This window comes from Arvicanthis niloticus, chromosome 22 (genome assembly GCF_011762505.2).
Source record: "Arvicanthis niloticus isolate mArvNil1 chromosome 22, mArvNil1.pat.X, whole genome shotgun sequence".
NCBI lineage: Eukaryota > Metazoa > Chordata > Mammalia > Rodentia > Muridae > Arvicanthis > Arvicanthis niloticus.
In genome coordinates, this window is record NC_133429.1 from 1,015,831 (window position 1) to 1,032,809 (window position 16,979).

The 16,979-nt window shown below is 57.2% G+C and overlaps 2 protein-coding genes across 3 annotated transcripts; both read left to right on the forward strand.

Annotated features, from left to right (window-relative positions):
• Positions 1–923: 923 nt before the first annotated feature.
• On the forward strand, positions 924–2,275 carry S1pr4 (sphingosine-1-phosphate receptor 4). Its single transcript, XM_076919255.1, has one exon. The coding sequence runs from the start codon at positions 970–972 to the stop codon at positions 2,128–2,130; it is 1,161 nt and encodes a 386-aa protein (XP_076775370.1). The 5' UTR covers positions 924–969; the 3' UTR covers positions 2,131–2,275.
• Positions 2,276–4,238: 1,963 nt separating this feature from the next.
• Ncln (nicalin) lies at positions 4,239–13,951 on the forward strand. 2 transcript variants are annotated; one of them, XM_076919253.1, is made up of 14 exons: positions 4,239–4,544; positions 7,118–7,308; positions 7,412–7,556; positions 7,697–7,791; positions 8,370–8,450; positions 9,164–9,267; positions 10,069–10,157; positions 10,264–10,582; positions 11,714–11,801; positions 11,885–11,923; positions 11,992–12,155; positions 12,473–12,526; positions 12,611–12,689; positions 12,777–13,951. In XM_076919253.1, the coding sequence occupies exons 1-14, from the start codon at positions 4,361–4,363 to the stop codon at positions 12,834–12,836; spliced, it is 1,692 nt and encodes a 563-aa protein (XP_076775368.1). In that variant the 5' UTR covers positions 4,239–4,360; the 3' UTR covers positions 12,837–13,951. The 2 variants fall into 2 exon arrangements, with proteins under 2 accessions (XP_076775368.1, XP_076775369.1); XM_076919254.1 differs by having other exon boundaries at positions 11,995–12,155; positions 12,777–12,998.
• The last annotated feature ends 3,028 nt before the right edge of the window (positions 13,952–16,979 follow it).

Consider the following 16,979-nt stretch of genomic DNA (forward strand, 5'->3'; position numbering starts at 1 on the left):
GTGTGTGTGGATTTTTTTTTTAAATGGGTAACTTTAAGTACCTACTATGTATTGGTGGCACACATTATTATTATTAATTATTATTATTACTATTATTAATTATTTGGTTTTTTTTTTTTTTTTTTTTTTTTTTTTTTTTTTTTTGACAGGGTGTCTCTATTATGTAGCCTGGGCTGGCCTGGAACTTACAGAGATCCTCCTGCCTCTGCCTTCCAAGTGCTGACATTAAAGGCATGTGCTGCTACCCCCAGTGTGGCGTGTATTTTTTAGGCGCCTTCTGTGTACACACAGCAGACGCTGATTAAGCGCCTGCTGTGTGAAGTCACTGAACATTAAGCACCAGTGAGCCGTTCAGGGGTAAAGGTGCTTGCCGACCTGAGTGTGGTTCTAGGACTCAAATGGTGGAAGGACTCCTGTGAGTTGTCCTCTGACCTCAGCACATGACAGTGACACATACAGATCCCTATACTAAATAAATAAATGTCACGAAAATTTTAAAAAGATGTCAAGCACCTGTTATGCATGAGAGGTACTTGATGTGTGTGGGTGACATTTATTAAGACTTGGCCAGTGTGTACAAGAGACAAACATTTGTTAGGCACCTGTTGTACATAAATAAGCTTGCTTGGAACAGCTGGGCACAGGCAGTGGTAGAGGGGTTCTTGGGACCAGAGCCAGTGCCAGGCGGTACCCACTGTCCAGCAGTGACACCCCACCTAGTGCTCTGCCTCCCATCCAAGGAGGGAAATTTGGGCAGGGGTGGGGTTCCAGGAGAGAGCGCCTTCTCTAGCTCAGAGCCCCCAGAGTCACTCCAACAGTCGCTCAGGATGCCCCTCCCTGCCCTGGCCTCACCCCCACCCACTCTGGGGCACCTTGAGCATAACAGGAAATTTCAAACAACAGGAAACCCAGGCCAGGCTGTGACTCCACCCTGCCGGGGCCTCTCTCAGTCTGTCCCTGGGGGAGACCATGAACATCAGCACCTGGCCCACGCCGGTGACCCTAGAGTCCTGCCAGCGGCTGGCGGCCAGCGGCCACAGCCTCCTCATCGTCCTGCACTACAATCACAGCGGCAGGCTGGCTAGTCGCGGGGGCCCTGAGGCCGGTGGCGGGCTGGGGATGCTGAGGGGGCCGTCGGTGGCAGCGGGGTGCCTGGTGGTGCTGGAGAACGCCATGGTACTGGCTGCCATCGCCATCCACATGCGATCGCGCCGCTGGGTGTATTACTGCCTGCTAAACATCACACTGAGCGACCTGCTCACAGGCCTGGCCTACGTGGTCAACGTGCTGCTGTCCGGGACTCGTACCTTCCAGCTGTCACCTGTGCACTGGTTCCTGCGGGAGGGCCTGCTCTTCATGGCCCTGGCTGCATCCACCTTCAGTCTGCTCTTCACAGCGGGCGAGCGCTTCGCCACCATGGTGCGGGTGGCTGAGAGCGGGGCCACCAAGACCAGCCGCGTGTATGGCTGTATCGGTCTGTGCTGGTTGCTGGCAGCTACCCTGGGCCTGCTGCCCCTGCTGGGCTGGAACTGTGTATGTGCCTTCCCGCGCTGCTCCAGCCTGCTGCCCCTCTACTCCAAGGGCTATGTGCTCTTTTGTGTGGTGGTCTTTGCCCTCATCCTAGTGGCTATCCTGAGCCTCTACGGGGCCATCTTTAGGGTGGTCCGAGCCAATGGACAGAAGTCCCCGCGTCCTCCTGCCCGCCGCAAGTCCCGCAGGCTACTCAACACGGTGCTGATGATCTTGGTGGCCTTCGTGGTGTGCTGGGGTCCCCTGTTTGGCCTGCTCCTGGCTGACATCTTTGGCTCTAATGTCTGGGCCCAGGAGTACCTGCGTGGCATGGACTGGATCTTGGCCTTGGCCGTGTTCAACTCGGCCATCAATCCCCTCATCTACTCCTTCCGCAGCCGTGAGGTGCGGCGCGCTGTGTTGGCCTTCCTATGCTGCGGATGTCTCTGGTTAGGCCTGAGAGGTCCTGGAGACTGCGTGAGCCGGATCACCGAGGCCCACTCTGGTACGTCCACCACTGACAGCTCGCTGAGGCCCAGGGACAGTTTTCGGACTTCCCGGTCACTCAGCTTCAAGATGCGAGAGCCACTGTCCAGCGTTTCCAGTGTCCGCAGCGCCTAGAGCTTGGACCAGCCAGTTGCCCGCTGAGCAGGCCCTCCCAGAAGAGATGAAAAGGAACTGGACACAAGATCCTCGCCTGATGGTGACTGAGAACATGTCAGCAGGACCTGGGTTCCTTTCACGAAACTCCCGTGATGAATGTTTGGCAGAGAGTGGCGGTGCCAGATCCAGTGAGTCCGGGCCTCGATGGGGCTCTCAGCCAGTGAAGGGGATGTGACATGTCTGAGGCCACGGACAGGACAGAGCCTTATGGTTCTGTTTTAGTCACATGTGTGCGTGTCGGTGCCCAGGCTGCTGTAATGTGTCTCCTGGTCACACCCACTGGTGCACAGTGCTTTGGGGGTGTGCTGGGATGGGGGTGCATCTGCACCATTTGTTTGAGGGCAACCTGATGTGTTGGAAGAACAACAGGTGGGGCTGGGGGACATACCAGTCTGTCATCCATCCCTTTTCTCAGTGACTTCCCCATTGGGACAAGCAGCCTGTCCCCCCACCCCTGCCATGGCCTCTCTCCTCAGTTCAGCTTCTCTGGTTCTATGTGGGGAGAATGGACCCACCCATCCTGGGTCTGGGGCAATCTCAGCTGGTCCTGTGACCCCACAGCTTTGCCCTTCCAGTCCTGACTCATGGAGCTGTGCTGTGACAGGGGCTGTGGATCCTCCTTTGTGTGTGACGGTGCAGCTACGAGCCACGCATGGCTGCATAAAACTCATTAAAATGAACAAACCCCCACATTCCGTTTCTCAGTGTATTGTGATCCAGTCCCCCTGGAGGTGACTCTAGGGCAGTGGTGACTGTCACAGTTATGGATGGCAGAAGTTCAAGGTGTGGGGCACACATCATCAATTTTCTTTTGTACACTTTCAGTTCTGATTGTCTGTGGCCTCAGTATACAGTTGGAGTCCACTCGTTGCAGTGATCACTCACCCTGGGTGAAAGGACCACAAGTGTGAGTCTTAGAATCTGCTTTCTTACATAAGGCGAGTGGCAAGGTCTTCAGCGAAGACTCCCGAGTTCTCCACAAGCTTCACCACTGCCGACTGCCTACCTTACTCAAAGTCAGCTCCTGACAGTTTGCATATTGAATTTCCACCCGTGCCTGGAGGTGGGTGGGTGGCATTGTTTGGTTTTTTATTTCTTATTTATTGTATTTCTAGAGGTGTGAGTGACATATAATTTTAATACACACCTTAACTTACATCAAGACACAGGGACTAGTCAAATCCATAGCAATATCGGGTACTCTGAAATGAAAACTGAAGCTTCAATAGGCAAACCAAAAATGTTAGGTTAAATATGTCCCAGATATGAGCAGGGGTACTAAAGACCTCCCATCCTCACGCTAGTCCCACTACTGTTACCTTGACCTCCCCACTGCCATTAAAGCCCGCGCTAATTCCTGCCTTACTACTTTACCACCTGCCCCGAATATTATTTTTTTAACCAGTTTTTCGCTCATTCACTTAAATCCTGTAGCCAGAGTGCCACGTCTTGTGATCGAGGCGCTAACACCTTCAAGACAAAGACCTGAGCTTTCATTTTCACGTCTCCTTTTTTTGTGCATTCTAATCCCCTCTTCTTTCAGAGACCAAAGAACGACTCCAGTTACCACATTCCTTTGTGCTTTTCCGATAAGACTACAATTCCCAGAGAACCAAGGCACCGGATGGGTACTTTCTCTTTCCTTTACTACTTTCCAGGTCGGACGGTCACGTCTTGCACTTTAGGTCTTTGATTTTCCTTCTCATTAACGACGCCAAACATAGAGCTTAAACAAGGTTTACTGGGAATAGTTTTTAATAGCTTTGTAAATCATCTGTGTTTTGCGGCTTGGATGAGTTTAGTAGCTGTAAGACTGTCCGCCATAGCTTCGTTCTGGGAGCGGCACAGTGGGACTACAACTTCCAGAGTGCTCCGCGCGCAAGGACTGCCACAGCTTCCGGGAGGCCGTAGCGCGAGTCTCAGTGTGCCTACAACTCCCAGCGTTCCACCGCGCGCGGAACCGTTTAAAACGAGGCTCGCTCACAAAAAGACTACATTTCCCGGAAGGCGGCGCGACAGACAGGGACGTCCGTAGCGCTGCCCGAAGGACCCTAGGGCAGGCGCGGGCTGTTCGTGGCTCTGCCCGAAGGACCTCAGCAGCCGCCCATGCCGAGCTGAGTCCGCGGAGCCGTGGCCGCTTCCCGTCGCCGTCTGCCGCCGCCGCCTTTGCGGCCTGCCGCCCGCCGGGATGCTGGAGGAAGCGGGCGAGGTGCTCGAGAACGTGCTGAAGGCGTCGTGCCTGCCGCTCGGCTTTATCGTCTTCTTGCCCGCCGTGCTGCTGCTCGTGGCGCCGCCGCTGCCAGCCGCCGACGCCGCGCACGAGTTCACCGTGTACCGCATGCAGCAGTACGATCTGCAGGGCCAGCCGTACGGTGCGCGACCCCTGACCTCTTCCCTTGACGCTGCCATCCCCCTACTGCCACGCCGGTCCCCCAGTCACGCCGATCCTCCCACTGTCAAGCAGAGGACCCCCGCCTGCTACCCCGGCTTCCCCACTGACATACCATCCTGTTCCTGCCAGACCCGTCCCCTCAGTTCCCCTACTGTCGCACTGACTCGTGTCACCCCATCCCATCATCGCCACCCTGATTCCTACCCCTCCTCTATCCCCTGTCACGCTGATCCCTATCAGTCAGCGGTTGCCTCAGACCTCTCTCAGGCTGGCGTCTGCCCCCAGGCCTGCTGTCCTGGGGTTCCCACAGCACCACGCCTTCACCCCTTTGCCCTGCTCCCCACCTCTCGCTAGAGTCCCCGTGCCTAGGTTTTGGGCCTCTCAGAGCCTCCTGCTCCCGGCTTGTAGTATCTAGCCTTCCAGAACCTTCTGCTCTTTGGTTTGCCTCTCAGCCTTGATGCTAAGTCTCTGCCTGAATGACAAGGCCAGGCCCCCATTTTTAAGCGGGTGTGGCAGCCTGGTCTGTGCACCCAAGCCTCTCTGTAGACCCCATGGGCCCTTGTGCCCAGAATTAGATTAATTTCGCTTTAAAGCAGTGTTGCCATGGCAGAGGTCATGTCGCTGCCCCAGCTTGGGGAGCTCCAAGGGGTGGCTGCCCAGCACTTGTAGGGTCCAGAACAGTGCCCTGAAACAGTGCCCTGGCACCTAGGGCACCCTGGGGTAAGGGTCTTATCCTAGGCCAGGTCCACCAGGCCAGGTGTCCCCAATGTCATCAGCATTTGCTTGCAGTTCCTTGTGGCTTGGCACCTTCTGAAGGGCCACTTGCTAAACTGCCACTGTGGGGTGTCACAGTGGGGATAGGCCACGTGAAGCCGGTGGTTACTAAGCTGGGCAGCATAGCTCCTGAGCTTCTATAGTTGTTCAGGAGCGTTCTGTGATCTGGAAGGTAGTTCCTAGACCGTTCATTTCCACCTGTGGTTCTCACATGCACAGAATCTTGGGTGGGCTGGCCTGTGAATGAGCTTGTGTTTGTAGTGGGCCAGATGCCTGTTGGAGCTTTCCCTCCCATCCTTGGCTGAATATGAACTGGTAGGCTCCTGCATCCCATCTGTACCTCGGAGGACCCATGCTGGGGCAGCCAGCCACAGCAGGTCTTGAGAAACCCTGGGCATAAGTCCCTTGAGTTCCCCTCGGCCCCTGGCCACTCCACAGCCTTACCGCACCTTTCCTTACCCAACTTCCCCTGGGTCTTGTTGAGAAATAACCAACACTGGTGGGAAAGGAGACTTGTGGGTGTGACCGTGACCCAGGCCACCATCCCTCCTGCTGTGGACTCTGACCTTAGGGCCTGCCTTCTTATCATCATGGGGCTTGGGACAGACCTTCAGCTGCTTCTCAGCCTCCCTAGTGGCTCGGTGGCCGAAGCCTGGCTTCACCTCACTAACCCGGAGCCAGCTGATGAAGCTCTGCCTCCCTGGTTGTGGATAAAGTTTTATTGGCATGAGGCCACTGACAGCACCAAGCTGAGCAGCCAGCATGGGGGAGAAGCCTGCTGATTGCCCACCTACCTTTATGGTATCCCTGGTCCACTCAGGCCAGATCACAGGGGCCTAGCTGCCCTCCTGTGGGTAGCACAGTGGTTTGGGGGGGGGGGTCCTGGGGACTGGTGCTGGCCAGCATTGTCCACTGGGGCTCTGTGTCACATCCCCACAGACAACAAAGCTGGGTATAGAGTACTGTCCTGCCACGTAGCCAGCACCAGTACCCAGGACTCCCAGGAGGGAGAGCTGCTGTCCCAGCCACCCTTAGAGGTCAGGAACAGGTTGAAGAGGGAAAGGTGTTGCCTCTCCCTGGAGGGAGTAGGGTGTCTGCCGTGAGGTGCTTGGCCCTTGCCGGCTTCCAGGAAAGTTGTTCCCGGAAGGCCCTCACCGGGCTCCCTCAGATTCTGCAAACCTGGAAAGTGGGGACTGGGTCTCTCAGCTGGCCCTGAGCGCAAGGTTCCCTGTGTGGCCGATGGCCATTTCTATGCTGCTCACAGGGAAGTCTGTGGGCAGCAGGTTCCCATCCAGCTGCTGCCCTGGAGATCACATATGAACTGTTCCAGACCCAGCCATCATGTGCCTTTGACATTTGGGTCTCTGGGGTAGGAGGAAAAGAGTTTCATGGTAGTTTGGGTGTCAGCATTCAGGTGACCACCCAGGAGACCCCACCGAAATCGAGTCCCCTCCACAGTTCTGGCCATGTGCAATTAGGGGTGCTGCCTGCCATCATTTTTGTGAGAGCATTTATAAAGCATTTATAAAGCACCTGTGCCACCCAGTCTGGGTAAGTGGGGCCCAGGGGACTCCAGTTCTTGGAGGGAGCTTCCTGCTGTGTCCTGAGGTCCATGGTGGTTCGCCTCTGGCTGTGTAGTTCAGACCCCTAAGGGCACAGCTGGGCCTCCTGTGGCTGTGGTATGTCCGGTGTACTTTGCCAGTCCTGTAAAAGCCACACCGGCACTGTGTGCTGGTGTGGAGGACGGCAGCTGTGATGCCTTGATCTGTGTCCCCACAGGCACACGGAGTGCAGTGCTCAACACGGAGGCACGCACGGTGGACGCGGACGTGCTGAGCCGCCGCTGCGTGCTGATGCGGCTCCTGGACTTCTCCTACGAGCACTACCAGAAGGCCTTGCGACAGTCAGCGGGAGCTGTGGTGATCATCATGCCCCGCGCCATGGCTGCCGTGCCCCAGGATGTTGTCCGGGTGAGCCGGTCTCAGTCTCCATGCCTTCCCCTAGGAAGGAAGCTGAGGTGGGGAGGCGCCCTGGGGGAGGCTGCCGTTCCTTGAACGCATGTGCTCCCCACAGCAATTCATGGAGATCGAGCCTGAGATGTTGGCCATGGAGACTGTGGTCCCCGTGTACTTTGCTGTGGAGGACGAGGCCCTGCTGTCCATCTACGAGCAGACCCAGGCCGCCTCTGCCTCGCAGGGCTCCGCCTCTGCTGCTGAAGGTGAGCCAGGCCACCGGAGGGTGTGGGGTGGCCCGGGTCCCTGTGTCTGTGGAGCTTTCCTGGGCCTCTGTGTTTGCAGTTCCCACCCCAGCTGCGGCCCTGGCCACAGGCCAAAGTGACCCCTCCCCTTCTGCCCCCAGTACTGCTGCACACGGCCACGGCCAATGGCTTCCAGATGGTGAGCAGCGGGGCCCAGAGCCAAGCGGTGAGCGACTGGCTCATCACCAGTGTGGAGGTGAGCTGCCACCTTCTTCACCTGTCCCGGGGCCTTTCCACAGGCTGCACCCTGACCCCGGCCATCTAGTCATCCCCTGCGACACGTGGGATGTGGTGGTGACAAAAGAACTTGATCTGAGGCTGTGGCTCAGTGGGCAGTGCCTGCCAGCTCACAGAGTCCTGGGCTCAGTCCCCAGGACCACATAGACCAGATGTGCTGACACATTCCTGGGAGCTGAAGCAGAAAGATGAGGACAGGGCCACCCCACTGTGTGCCCCTGTCCACTGGGGGCCACCCCACTGTGTGCCCCTGTCCACTGGGGGCCACCCCACTGTGTGCCCCTGTCCACTGGGGGCCACCCCACTGTGTGCCCCTGTCCACTGGGGGCCACCCCACTGTGTGCCCCTGTCCACAGCTACAGCACTGTCTGGACTCTGGAAGCCTTCACATTTCCCTGTGCCTCCCTGAGGGAGGGGCTGTGAGGACCGTCCACCTGTGGGTGCTGGCAGTGCCTGTCCTTGGTGTCAAGGCCCACAGCACACCAGGGTGGCCCTCAGACTGCCTTGTGCATGCAGGATCTGCCTGTGTCTCCGCAGGGACGGCTGACCGGGCTGGGCGGAGAGGACCTCCCCACCATTGTCATTGTGGCTCATTACGACGCCTTTGGGGTAGCCCCAGTAAGTACCCTGCTGCACGGGGCCAAAGGTCAGACACAGAGGGCAGTGGTTGCCAACTGCCCATGGCACCACCTTGGTGCGTGATGCAGGGGGCACCCAGAACTTTAGACCTACCCTTGAGTGTCTTAGTCACTGTCTTGTCGCTGAGGAGACACCTTGACTGCTTATACGAGGGTTAGTCAGTTATTGCCATGGTGGTGGGTAAAGTAGCTGTACCCCACATCCTGATGTGCAAGCTCAGACAGACAGACAGACAGAGGGCCTGGCATGAGCTGTTAGCACCTCAGAGCCCACAGCAGCGGCACACTGCCTCTAACGAGGCCACGCACCCTGTTCTCAGTGCCACTGCTGACTGAGCACTGGGGTACCTGAGCCTCTGGGGGCCGCTCTTACTCAGCCTGCCATGCTTGCTGCCAGGTCCCCAAGTCGCTGCCTTGTCCATCTGTCCCCAGAGCCTCCAAGGTCAGGCTGCCCCAGCCTCCCATGAGGTTGGTTCCTTTGTTTGAGATGGTCTCTTTACAGCTCTAGCTGTCCTGGAACTCAGAGCAATCTCCCTGCCTCAGTCTCCCTATTGCTGGGGTTAAAGGTGGGGCCACCATGCTCTTCCCAGTGGGTTTTCATGTCTCCTTCCTACCTTGGTGCCCTGTGGCTCTGGTACCAAGTGGATGGGCCTGGCCTGCAGGAGACATGACTGCCGGGTCTTCTGCCCACAGTGGCTGTCACTGGGCGCAGACTCAAACGGGAGCGGCATATCTGTGCTGTTGGAGCTGGCTCGCCTCTTCTCACGCCTCTACACGTACAAGCGCACACATGCAGCGTGAGTTCCCCAGGGTGCTGTTGGTCAGTGGAAGGGATGGAACCATCTAGAAGTGTCTGCAGCCAGGGTGTCCCTTTGTTTTGTGGACACTCCTGGGTGGTCTCTGGGGAGTCCTGAGCCCTGAAGGGACCCAAGCAGCATCCCTGGTCTCCGCCCACTCACACCCACAGCTGTGACAATCCCACCTGTCCTGAGGGACCACATGGGTCACACAAGGGTGATTTCAGCAACTGTGAGCTGGGACACACAGGGTGGCGACAGGGCATGCATCGACAACAGTGAGCGGCAGCAGCCAGTGTGCCAGGCGGCCTCTTCATACTCACGCCTTCACGAGGCAGCCTTGTTCTTGCTCACCCTGGATGTGTCTGTCTCTATGGCCAGCATCAGTGGCCTCACCCAGTCCCAGCTGGCTTGGCAGCCCTGTGTGCCAGCGGCCAGTCAGCAGTACAGACCGGGAACCACCTGGGCTCAGTGGCCTGGCTCTGGTTCCCAGGCAGGTGATGGTGTGAGGCACCTGTGAGACTCGAATCCACACAGCCAAGTTGTTAGCTGGCCCCTGGCATCTGCGGACAGGGGAGTGTGTGGGTAATCTGAGCTCCTCTACGTAAGGTTCTGTGTCCTCAGAGGCCTCCCTGAAGGATTCTCAGGGAACACGTGTGGCTGTCACAGTTGTGGAGCTCCTGGCCTGGCGCTGGGGGGTTGTCACCTGGTGGTGGGCCTGGAGAGACCTGAGGTTTCCCTGTGTCCCAGTTGGGAACCTGTGGCCTGGCCGTGTTGCCCTCTTGACACCCACACCCGCAGGTACAACCTCCTGTTCTTCGCATCTGGAGGGGGCAAGTTCAACTACCAGGGCACCAAGCGCTGGCTTGAGGACAGCCTGGACCACACAGGCAGGCGGGGCTCGGTGTGGGAGGTCCCTGACGGTGGGCTGGTGGGCGGAGTCTGTCTTTGGAGGGCGGGGCCATGTCCCTCTGATCCCCTTTCCCCACCCTACAGACTCTAGCCTCCTGCAGGACAACGTAGCCTTCGTTCTGTGCCTGGACACTGTGGGACGTGGCAGCCACCTGCGCCTGCATGTGTCCAAGCCTCCGCGGGAGGGGACGCTGCAGCATGCCTTCCTGCGCGAGCTGGAGATGGTGGCCGCGCACCAGTTCCCTGACGTCAGCTTCTCCATGGTACACAAGAAGATCAATCTAGCAGATGACGTGCTGGCCTGGGAGCACGAGCGCTTCGCCATCCGGAGGCTACCCGCCTTCACACTGTCACATCTGGAGAGCCACCGCGCGGGGCCCCGCAGCAGCATCATGGATGTGCGGTGAGCAGTCGGGCCTCGGGCCTCGGGCTCGGCGGAGGTTATCTCCAGGGCCTTGTGGGAAGGGCGGCTTCTGGGACTCTGGGCTTCCTGAGTTCCCCGTAGAGTCCTTGGGACGGGGTAGTCACTAGTTGGAGCTTCTATAACAGTGGTTCTCAACCTTTAGGTCGAGAGCCCTCTGAAGCTGTTTATCAGATGCCCTGCGCATCAGATATTTACATTAAGATTCATAAAAGAGGCAAAATTACCGTTTTGAAGTAGCCACAAAATAGTTTTATGTTGGGGCCACCACAGCATGAAGAATTATATTAAAGTATTGCATCCTTAGGAAGGTTGAGAAGTGTTGCTCTAGACCCTTCCTTCCGGGGGGGGGGCACCTTTTGGTGGGGCACCCTTCAGAACCTGTGGGTGGCATCTTCTAGAATCTTCTAGAGTCTGCATGGAAGGCCTTTCCAGAACCTGCTGACACATTGTTCTATAACAGTCTCACAGAGGATGGTTGTCGTTTAGACCCTTCTATGGGCCTGGGGCCGGGGGTTGCATATTCCTGCACTTTCCCTGGGGTATTCTCTGTGCAGGTGGATTCTGGGACCTACCCTAGTGCTTCCTTCTAGAACTATTTTAAGGGGCACCTTTCAGCACCTTCCACAGAGAGAACTTCCTGGGGTTTAAGCTAATAACCTTCTTTGTGGGGGAGCAGAGCCATCTTCTAGAACTTTCCATGGGCTGGCCATGAAACAGGGTATGTGCAGTTGTCCAGGGTGGGGGTGGGGCTGAGTGAGGAACATGCCGTGAAGGCCCGACAGCCCACCATACACCAGGAAGTCAGCAGTGAGGAGCAGGGCCCCCAGAACACCACTCAGGCTGGCTGCTGGGTTGGAGGAAGGTCATTCACTCACCTGCAAAGGGGTCCTGGATTGGCTATTCCCTGTGGGATGTCCTGGGCCCTACAGGTGCTGGCCTGTCCCCATACCATGCCCATGGCACCTTCACCTCATTGGGCCTTTGGCTGCCCTGGGTGGAGGCTGTCAGACACACTCTTAGGCCCAGCCCCTGCTACCTACCAGCTATCCCCGAGCCTAGGCACCAGGGATTGCCTGCCTTGCCTGAGGAGCCTGGCCCTGTGTCCCCAAGGTCCCGGGTGGACTCCAAGACACTGACCCGGAACACAAGGATCATCGCTGAGGCACTGACGAGGGTCATCTACAACCTGACGGAGAAGGTGGGCCATCTGATGTTGGCCCTGTCTGTGTGGTGCACGCAGCCCTGCTGGACCAGCTCACACCCTGTCCCTTCCCTCTACAGGGGACGCCCCCAGACATGCCAGTGTTCACGGAGCAGATGGTAAAGTGTGGGGCATTGGGGGGGACCACAGGGACCTGTGCTGTGACCCCAGCTTGCACCCCCCCCAGCAGGTCCAGCAGGAGCAGATAGAGTCAGTCATGGACTGGCTCACCAACCAGCCACGGGCCGCCCAGCTGCTGGACAAGGACGGCACGTTCTTGAGTACACTGGAGCACTTTCTGAGCCGCTACCTGAAAGATGTGCGGCAGCACCATGTGAAGGCTGACAAGCGGTGAGCGGTGGCCACATTCCCTGGGTGCCATCACCTGGTCCTCAGCCAGGGAGACACAGGTCCAAAGCAGAATGAGGCCAAGGGGCAGTGTGGATGTCGGGCCTAGGAAGGCTTCTCAGGTCAGGGAAGTTTCTAGTCTCCTTTGCTCTCTCTAAAAATGTTTTCAGCTTCCTGAATTGAGCCCTCCATCTGTAGTCTGGGCAAGCCTCAAACGTGTCATGCCCCTGTATCAGCCTCCCAACCCTGCGACTCCAGGGGAGCTCTCTGAGGAGGAGGACCCTTGGGGGAGGCACTGAGCCAGGGCTGTCTCTCCACAGGGACCCTGAGTTTGTCTTTTATGACCAGCTAAAGCAGGTGATGAACGCTTACAGGTGAGTGGTGGGCCAGAGCCCAGGGCACCACAGTCTATGGGGAGGACCATTCTCCCATCCTTGACCCCATGGACTGTCCCTCAGGGTCAAGCCGGCCATCTTTGACCTGCTGCTGGCCTTGTGCATTGGGGCATACCTTGCCATGGCGTACACGGCCGTCCAGGTGAGCAGCTGCGCAGTTGCCTTGGGTGGGGCAACTCTCCCACCCTCCCCGTCCCTCATACATCTCCTACATCGTTCTCCCCACCAGCACTTCCACGTGCTATACAAGACGGTGCAGAGGCTGCTGCTCAAGGCCAAGGCACAGTGACAGTGGCCACGCACAGGTGGCCCAGGAGGTGCTGGCCCATGCACCCACCGCAGCCGGACCGAACCACAGAGGGTGTTGATGGGTCACTAGGACACAGGGACGCCTCTCCCTGTCCGTTTCCTTGAATGTCCCTGGAGGGGAGCCCCGCCCACCTGCAGATGAGCCCACTGGGATGGAATAATGACTCGGGCCACGTGCACTGAAGGGCCACACGTTGGTGCTGGCCTCCCCCGTGGCTGGGTCCCAGAAGCTGGTCTCTGCGGTTGTGCAGACAGCCGCCGTCAGCCCGCCTCTCCCTACCGCTGGCCAGCACCCAACAGTGTCTCCCTGCTCTTCCTCCTCATACCCTGCCCTGCCTGCCTGCCTGTTGTCACCTCTGCCACTACTGGACCCACCTGGCCCCCCAGCTGGATCTGAGCCACCTGAGGTTCTAGCCCCTCCTGAAAGTGTCCCTTCACTCAGTCCCAATGCTGGTGACTGGGCAGGAGTTGGCCCTGGTCTGGAGTGTGCAGTCCTGAGGTCCCCCCACCTTCTACCACCCCCCCCACCAGCCTCAGTTTCCCTACCTGTGATACATTCTGGAGAGTCCACCCCTCTGTCATAGTGTCTGATGGAACAGCCAGGCCCAGCACAGCCCTGGATGTCCCCAACAGGATGGCCTTGGGAGGGGGCACCAGTGCTGATGGTTGACCTCAGGGACCCCACAGTGAATCAATTCAATAGCAATATGACCCAGAAGGTGTCAGGCTGGGATGGGCAGCTGGGGACCAGCTGAAGACCAGCTTCTCACGTCCCTCTAGCACCTGCTGAGGCCTGGCCCACCCCACCCACCACTGTAGCTGCCTCTGTTCATCAGTGGTGGCTGCCTGCCACCCTTGGTGGTACTGTGTCATAGGGCGAGAGGGGTCAGCCTGCTGTCCTGGCCCTGGGTACTCTCGTTCCCCTCTCTTATGCAGCTGGTTACGGGTCTGAGGCCAGTGCTACCTGTCACTGGAAACGTACACAGGGCACTTGCCGCCTCCCTCTGTCCTGACAGGTCATGGGGATGGATGGCCCCTCGGGGTGGCTGCGGGTCTGCAGTTGGTGGGTTACAAAATAAAAGCCATATTGAAGGACGGAGCCTCCAGGTGTCCTAGGGAACGTCCACTGTTGTGTTGCAGTCTGGGTCTGTGGTGTGTCCCCTCAGGCTCTGCTGTTCACCCTGCACTGTTCAATGAACACTGCTTCCTGGCACTGGATGTGTTCTCAGTGGAAGAGAAGTCAGGAACATGCCACGTGAGGCAGGAGTCACCACAGTGCTGAAAGCTGTCCCTGCCATGCTTACCGCAGGGCCCCTGCTCCTCCTGGGAGTCCGGGTGGGTCCAGGCTCCTCACCTCACACTCTGCCCATGGCTCGAGTGCCTGTCTTGTAGACGTCAGTCAACAAACCAAAGTTGGGTTGCTGCTGTGAGGCTGGGGCGTGTCCACTCAGCTCAGGACAGCATTGCTAACCTCCCGCTATTGAGAGGGAACAGACCCAGGTAGGCCACGGCCATTCAGAGCAGGGTCTCTTCTGACTCCATGACCACAGATCCCAGCCAAATGGGGGACTGGGTTCAAGCAGATGGTGTGGCTTACAGGTTCCAAGGTCCTGGGGCAGTACAGCCAGGGATTTTGATCTGTGCTCCCAAGCCCAACATGGGGGGCTGTTGTGGATCTGCACTGAGATCCAGCTTGCACATGTCTCCCCATCCCCTAGAGGTGCATGAGTGCCTGTGGTGGGGGCTTACGATGGTTAGCAAGAGGTCACTTTCTCTTCCAGAAGGCCTCGTGCTCAAACTCAGGTTACTAGGCTTGGCAGCAAGCACCATTGCCCACAAAGGCCACTCAACACCCCTCTGCCTTACCATTTGAGTCAAGGCCCCTGTGCCCTAAGGCTCCTGCCTCGGCCTTCCATAACTTGGATAACTAGTATGACTGCTATGCCTGGCTGTTTTCGTGGGTGCTGGAGATCCCAATTCAGGTCCCTGGGCAAACGGCAGGCAGGCACCAGCTCCTCCACCCCTGCTTCTGAAGGAAGAGGTTACTGGAATCTTGCCTGGCATCATGGCAATCCTCCTGCCTCAGCTTGATAAGAGCAGAAGTGACAGGCAGGCCTGCACAACTACACTGACTACATAGACTAGGCATGGTGGCACATGCCTGTCATCCTGCCACTTGAGGTTGAAGGCAGGTGATCAGTTCTGGGTAATCCTTGGCCACAGTAAGTTTAGGACCAGTCTGGGCTACATAAGACTTTGCTTCAAAAACTAAGAGACTGTAAGTCGCTGCTCTCCCTGGCATCCATAGGTACCTGTGTTGGGCCCCAGGAGTGGATGCTGGAGACACAGCTGACCCTAGCCTATGACCTCCAGGGAAGGGTGGGCAGGAGGCGCTGGGCTGGCCCCCTGGCACTTTGGCTGTGCCTTCTCTGAATCCTGTTAGGAAAGCAGCCCCTCCCATGCCTTCAGTACTTCAGTGAGTCAGGGTCATTGTTGGGGGAGACTGCCCTCTGGGGACCTGCACTTGTCACAGCAGGGTGGGGGCAGCCTCCCAGCATGGAGCGTGTGAAGAGACAGGGCTCGGGTTAGCATTCAGGAGAACAGAGCAGTCCTGAAAGTTGGCAGATGAGCCTGAGGCAAGTTCAAAAGCAGTCCACTCACCTGAGCATATGCAAAGGCTCCGGGCAAGGTGGGTAACACGCCCCACCCCACCCACCAGTTTCTGGTTTTCTGTCTCTTGTGAACCAGCAGCCACCAGCATAGCTATGGTGACATCAGTTCCTACTGGGGTTGGGGGAGGGACTGGAGGTGTCAGGGAAGGAGTTCCCCAGACAGGTGCTACTTTAGGACTGTCATGGTGTTCACGGTTGAAGCACCAGCTCCACGGGCCTCCTCCCTGCTGCCCACATTTTGAGGGCTGAGATGTCTGTCTTTAAAACTGGGCCTGGTGGCTCAGACCTGTGACTCTGATCCTAAGACAGGTGGACAACAACTGTGGCAGATGGCAGGACTCCCTTCATCCAGCAGCCCCAGCTCGTGGGAAACCTGGTCCCCCTTTTGATTCTCACAGCTCAGAGGCCCATGGAGCTCCCAGCATCCTGCTCCGGTCTCCATGGGAACAGCTCATCCGAGGACCAGCATCTCCCAGGATACGGAGGATGGCATGCTTGTATGTGACTCCTGACCTGGGCCTCACCCCTCCCTGCTCCCGCCAGCCTGGGCGCGGAGTCTCTGCAGTTAGCGATCACAATAGTGGCAGTTGCCGTTGTGAAGCCAAGCCCACAAGGAGCCAGTCCGTTCTCCCTCGCGTTGATAGCAAATGCAGTAATGGAGGCATAGATGCCTGGACCGTGTGGAAGACAGAAGGAATCCTGGAAGACATCTGGGCTTCCGGAAGTGGCATTGCACTCCTGCTTTGTGACGTTGGCCAAGGGATCAACTGTTCTGGGCCTCAGTTCCTGTTTTTTAAAAACAAGTAATAGAGGCTGGGGAGACTGCCCAGCAGTTACAGCATCGGCTGCTCCCGCAGGCGACCCAGTTCTGTTCCCAGCACCCATATGATGACTCACAACGCCTGGAACTCCAGTTCTGGGGGATCTGACGCCCCTTCTGGCTGCTATAAGTACTTCATGCACGTGCAGAGACAGGCAACAACCCTGCACATAGGTAAATCTTTTTACAAAAACAAATTATGGGAACAGGACTCCTTAATTCTTCTATATATTTGAGACACTGTCTTATGTGCTCCACGCTACCCTCCAACTCTCTAGCCAAGGATGATCTTGAACCCTGAACCTTTTCCCTCTTCCTCTGGAAAAAAAGAAAGCATCAAATTCTGCCATCAACATACAGAATATTTTATTGCAATAATTAAAATGAACACACAAAAATGCTATGCATACAATATTACCTATTTAGTTTTGAGACAAGGTCTCTTGACACAGCCGTGGCTGTCCTGGAAGGCAATATGTGGCCCCTGCTGGCTTCAAACTCAAGCAAGAGTTGCTGTGCCACCTCACCCAGCAAATGTCACCACATTTTAACTACATACAGCATAAGCATGGTCAGCGTCTTTGGAACAGGCACCATGGCACTAGGAATGTCAATTTAAAATAAAACTATG

What these genes read in the sequence shown, in the direction of transcription:
- S1pr4 (XM_076919255.1), top strand. Translation starts at nt 970, where the DNA reads ATGAACATCAGCACCTGGCCCACGCCGGTGACCCTAGAGTCCTGCCAG.
- Ncln (XM_076919253.1), top strand. Translation starts at nt 4,361, where the DNA reads ATGCTGGAGGAAGCGGGCGAGGTGCTCGAGAACGTGCTGAAGGCGTCG. An exon ending in AGCAGCATCATGGATGTGCG is followed by an intron (nt 10,583 to 11,713) that starts GTGAGCAGTCGG and finishes TGTGTCCCCAAG; the next exon opens with GTCCCGGGTGGACTCCAAGA. An exon ending in CAGGTGATGAACGCTTACAG is followed by an intron (nt 12,527 to 12,610) that starts GTGAGTGGTGGG and finishes ACTGTCCCTCAG; the next exon opens with GGTCAAGCCGGCCATCTTTG.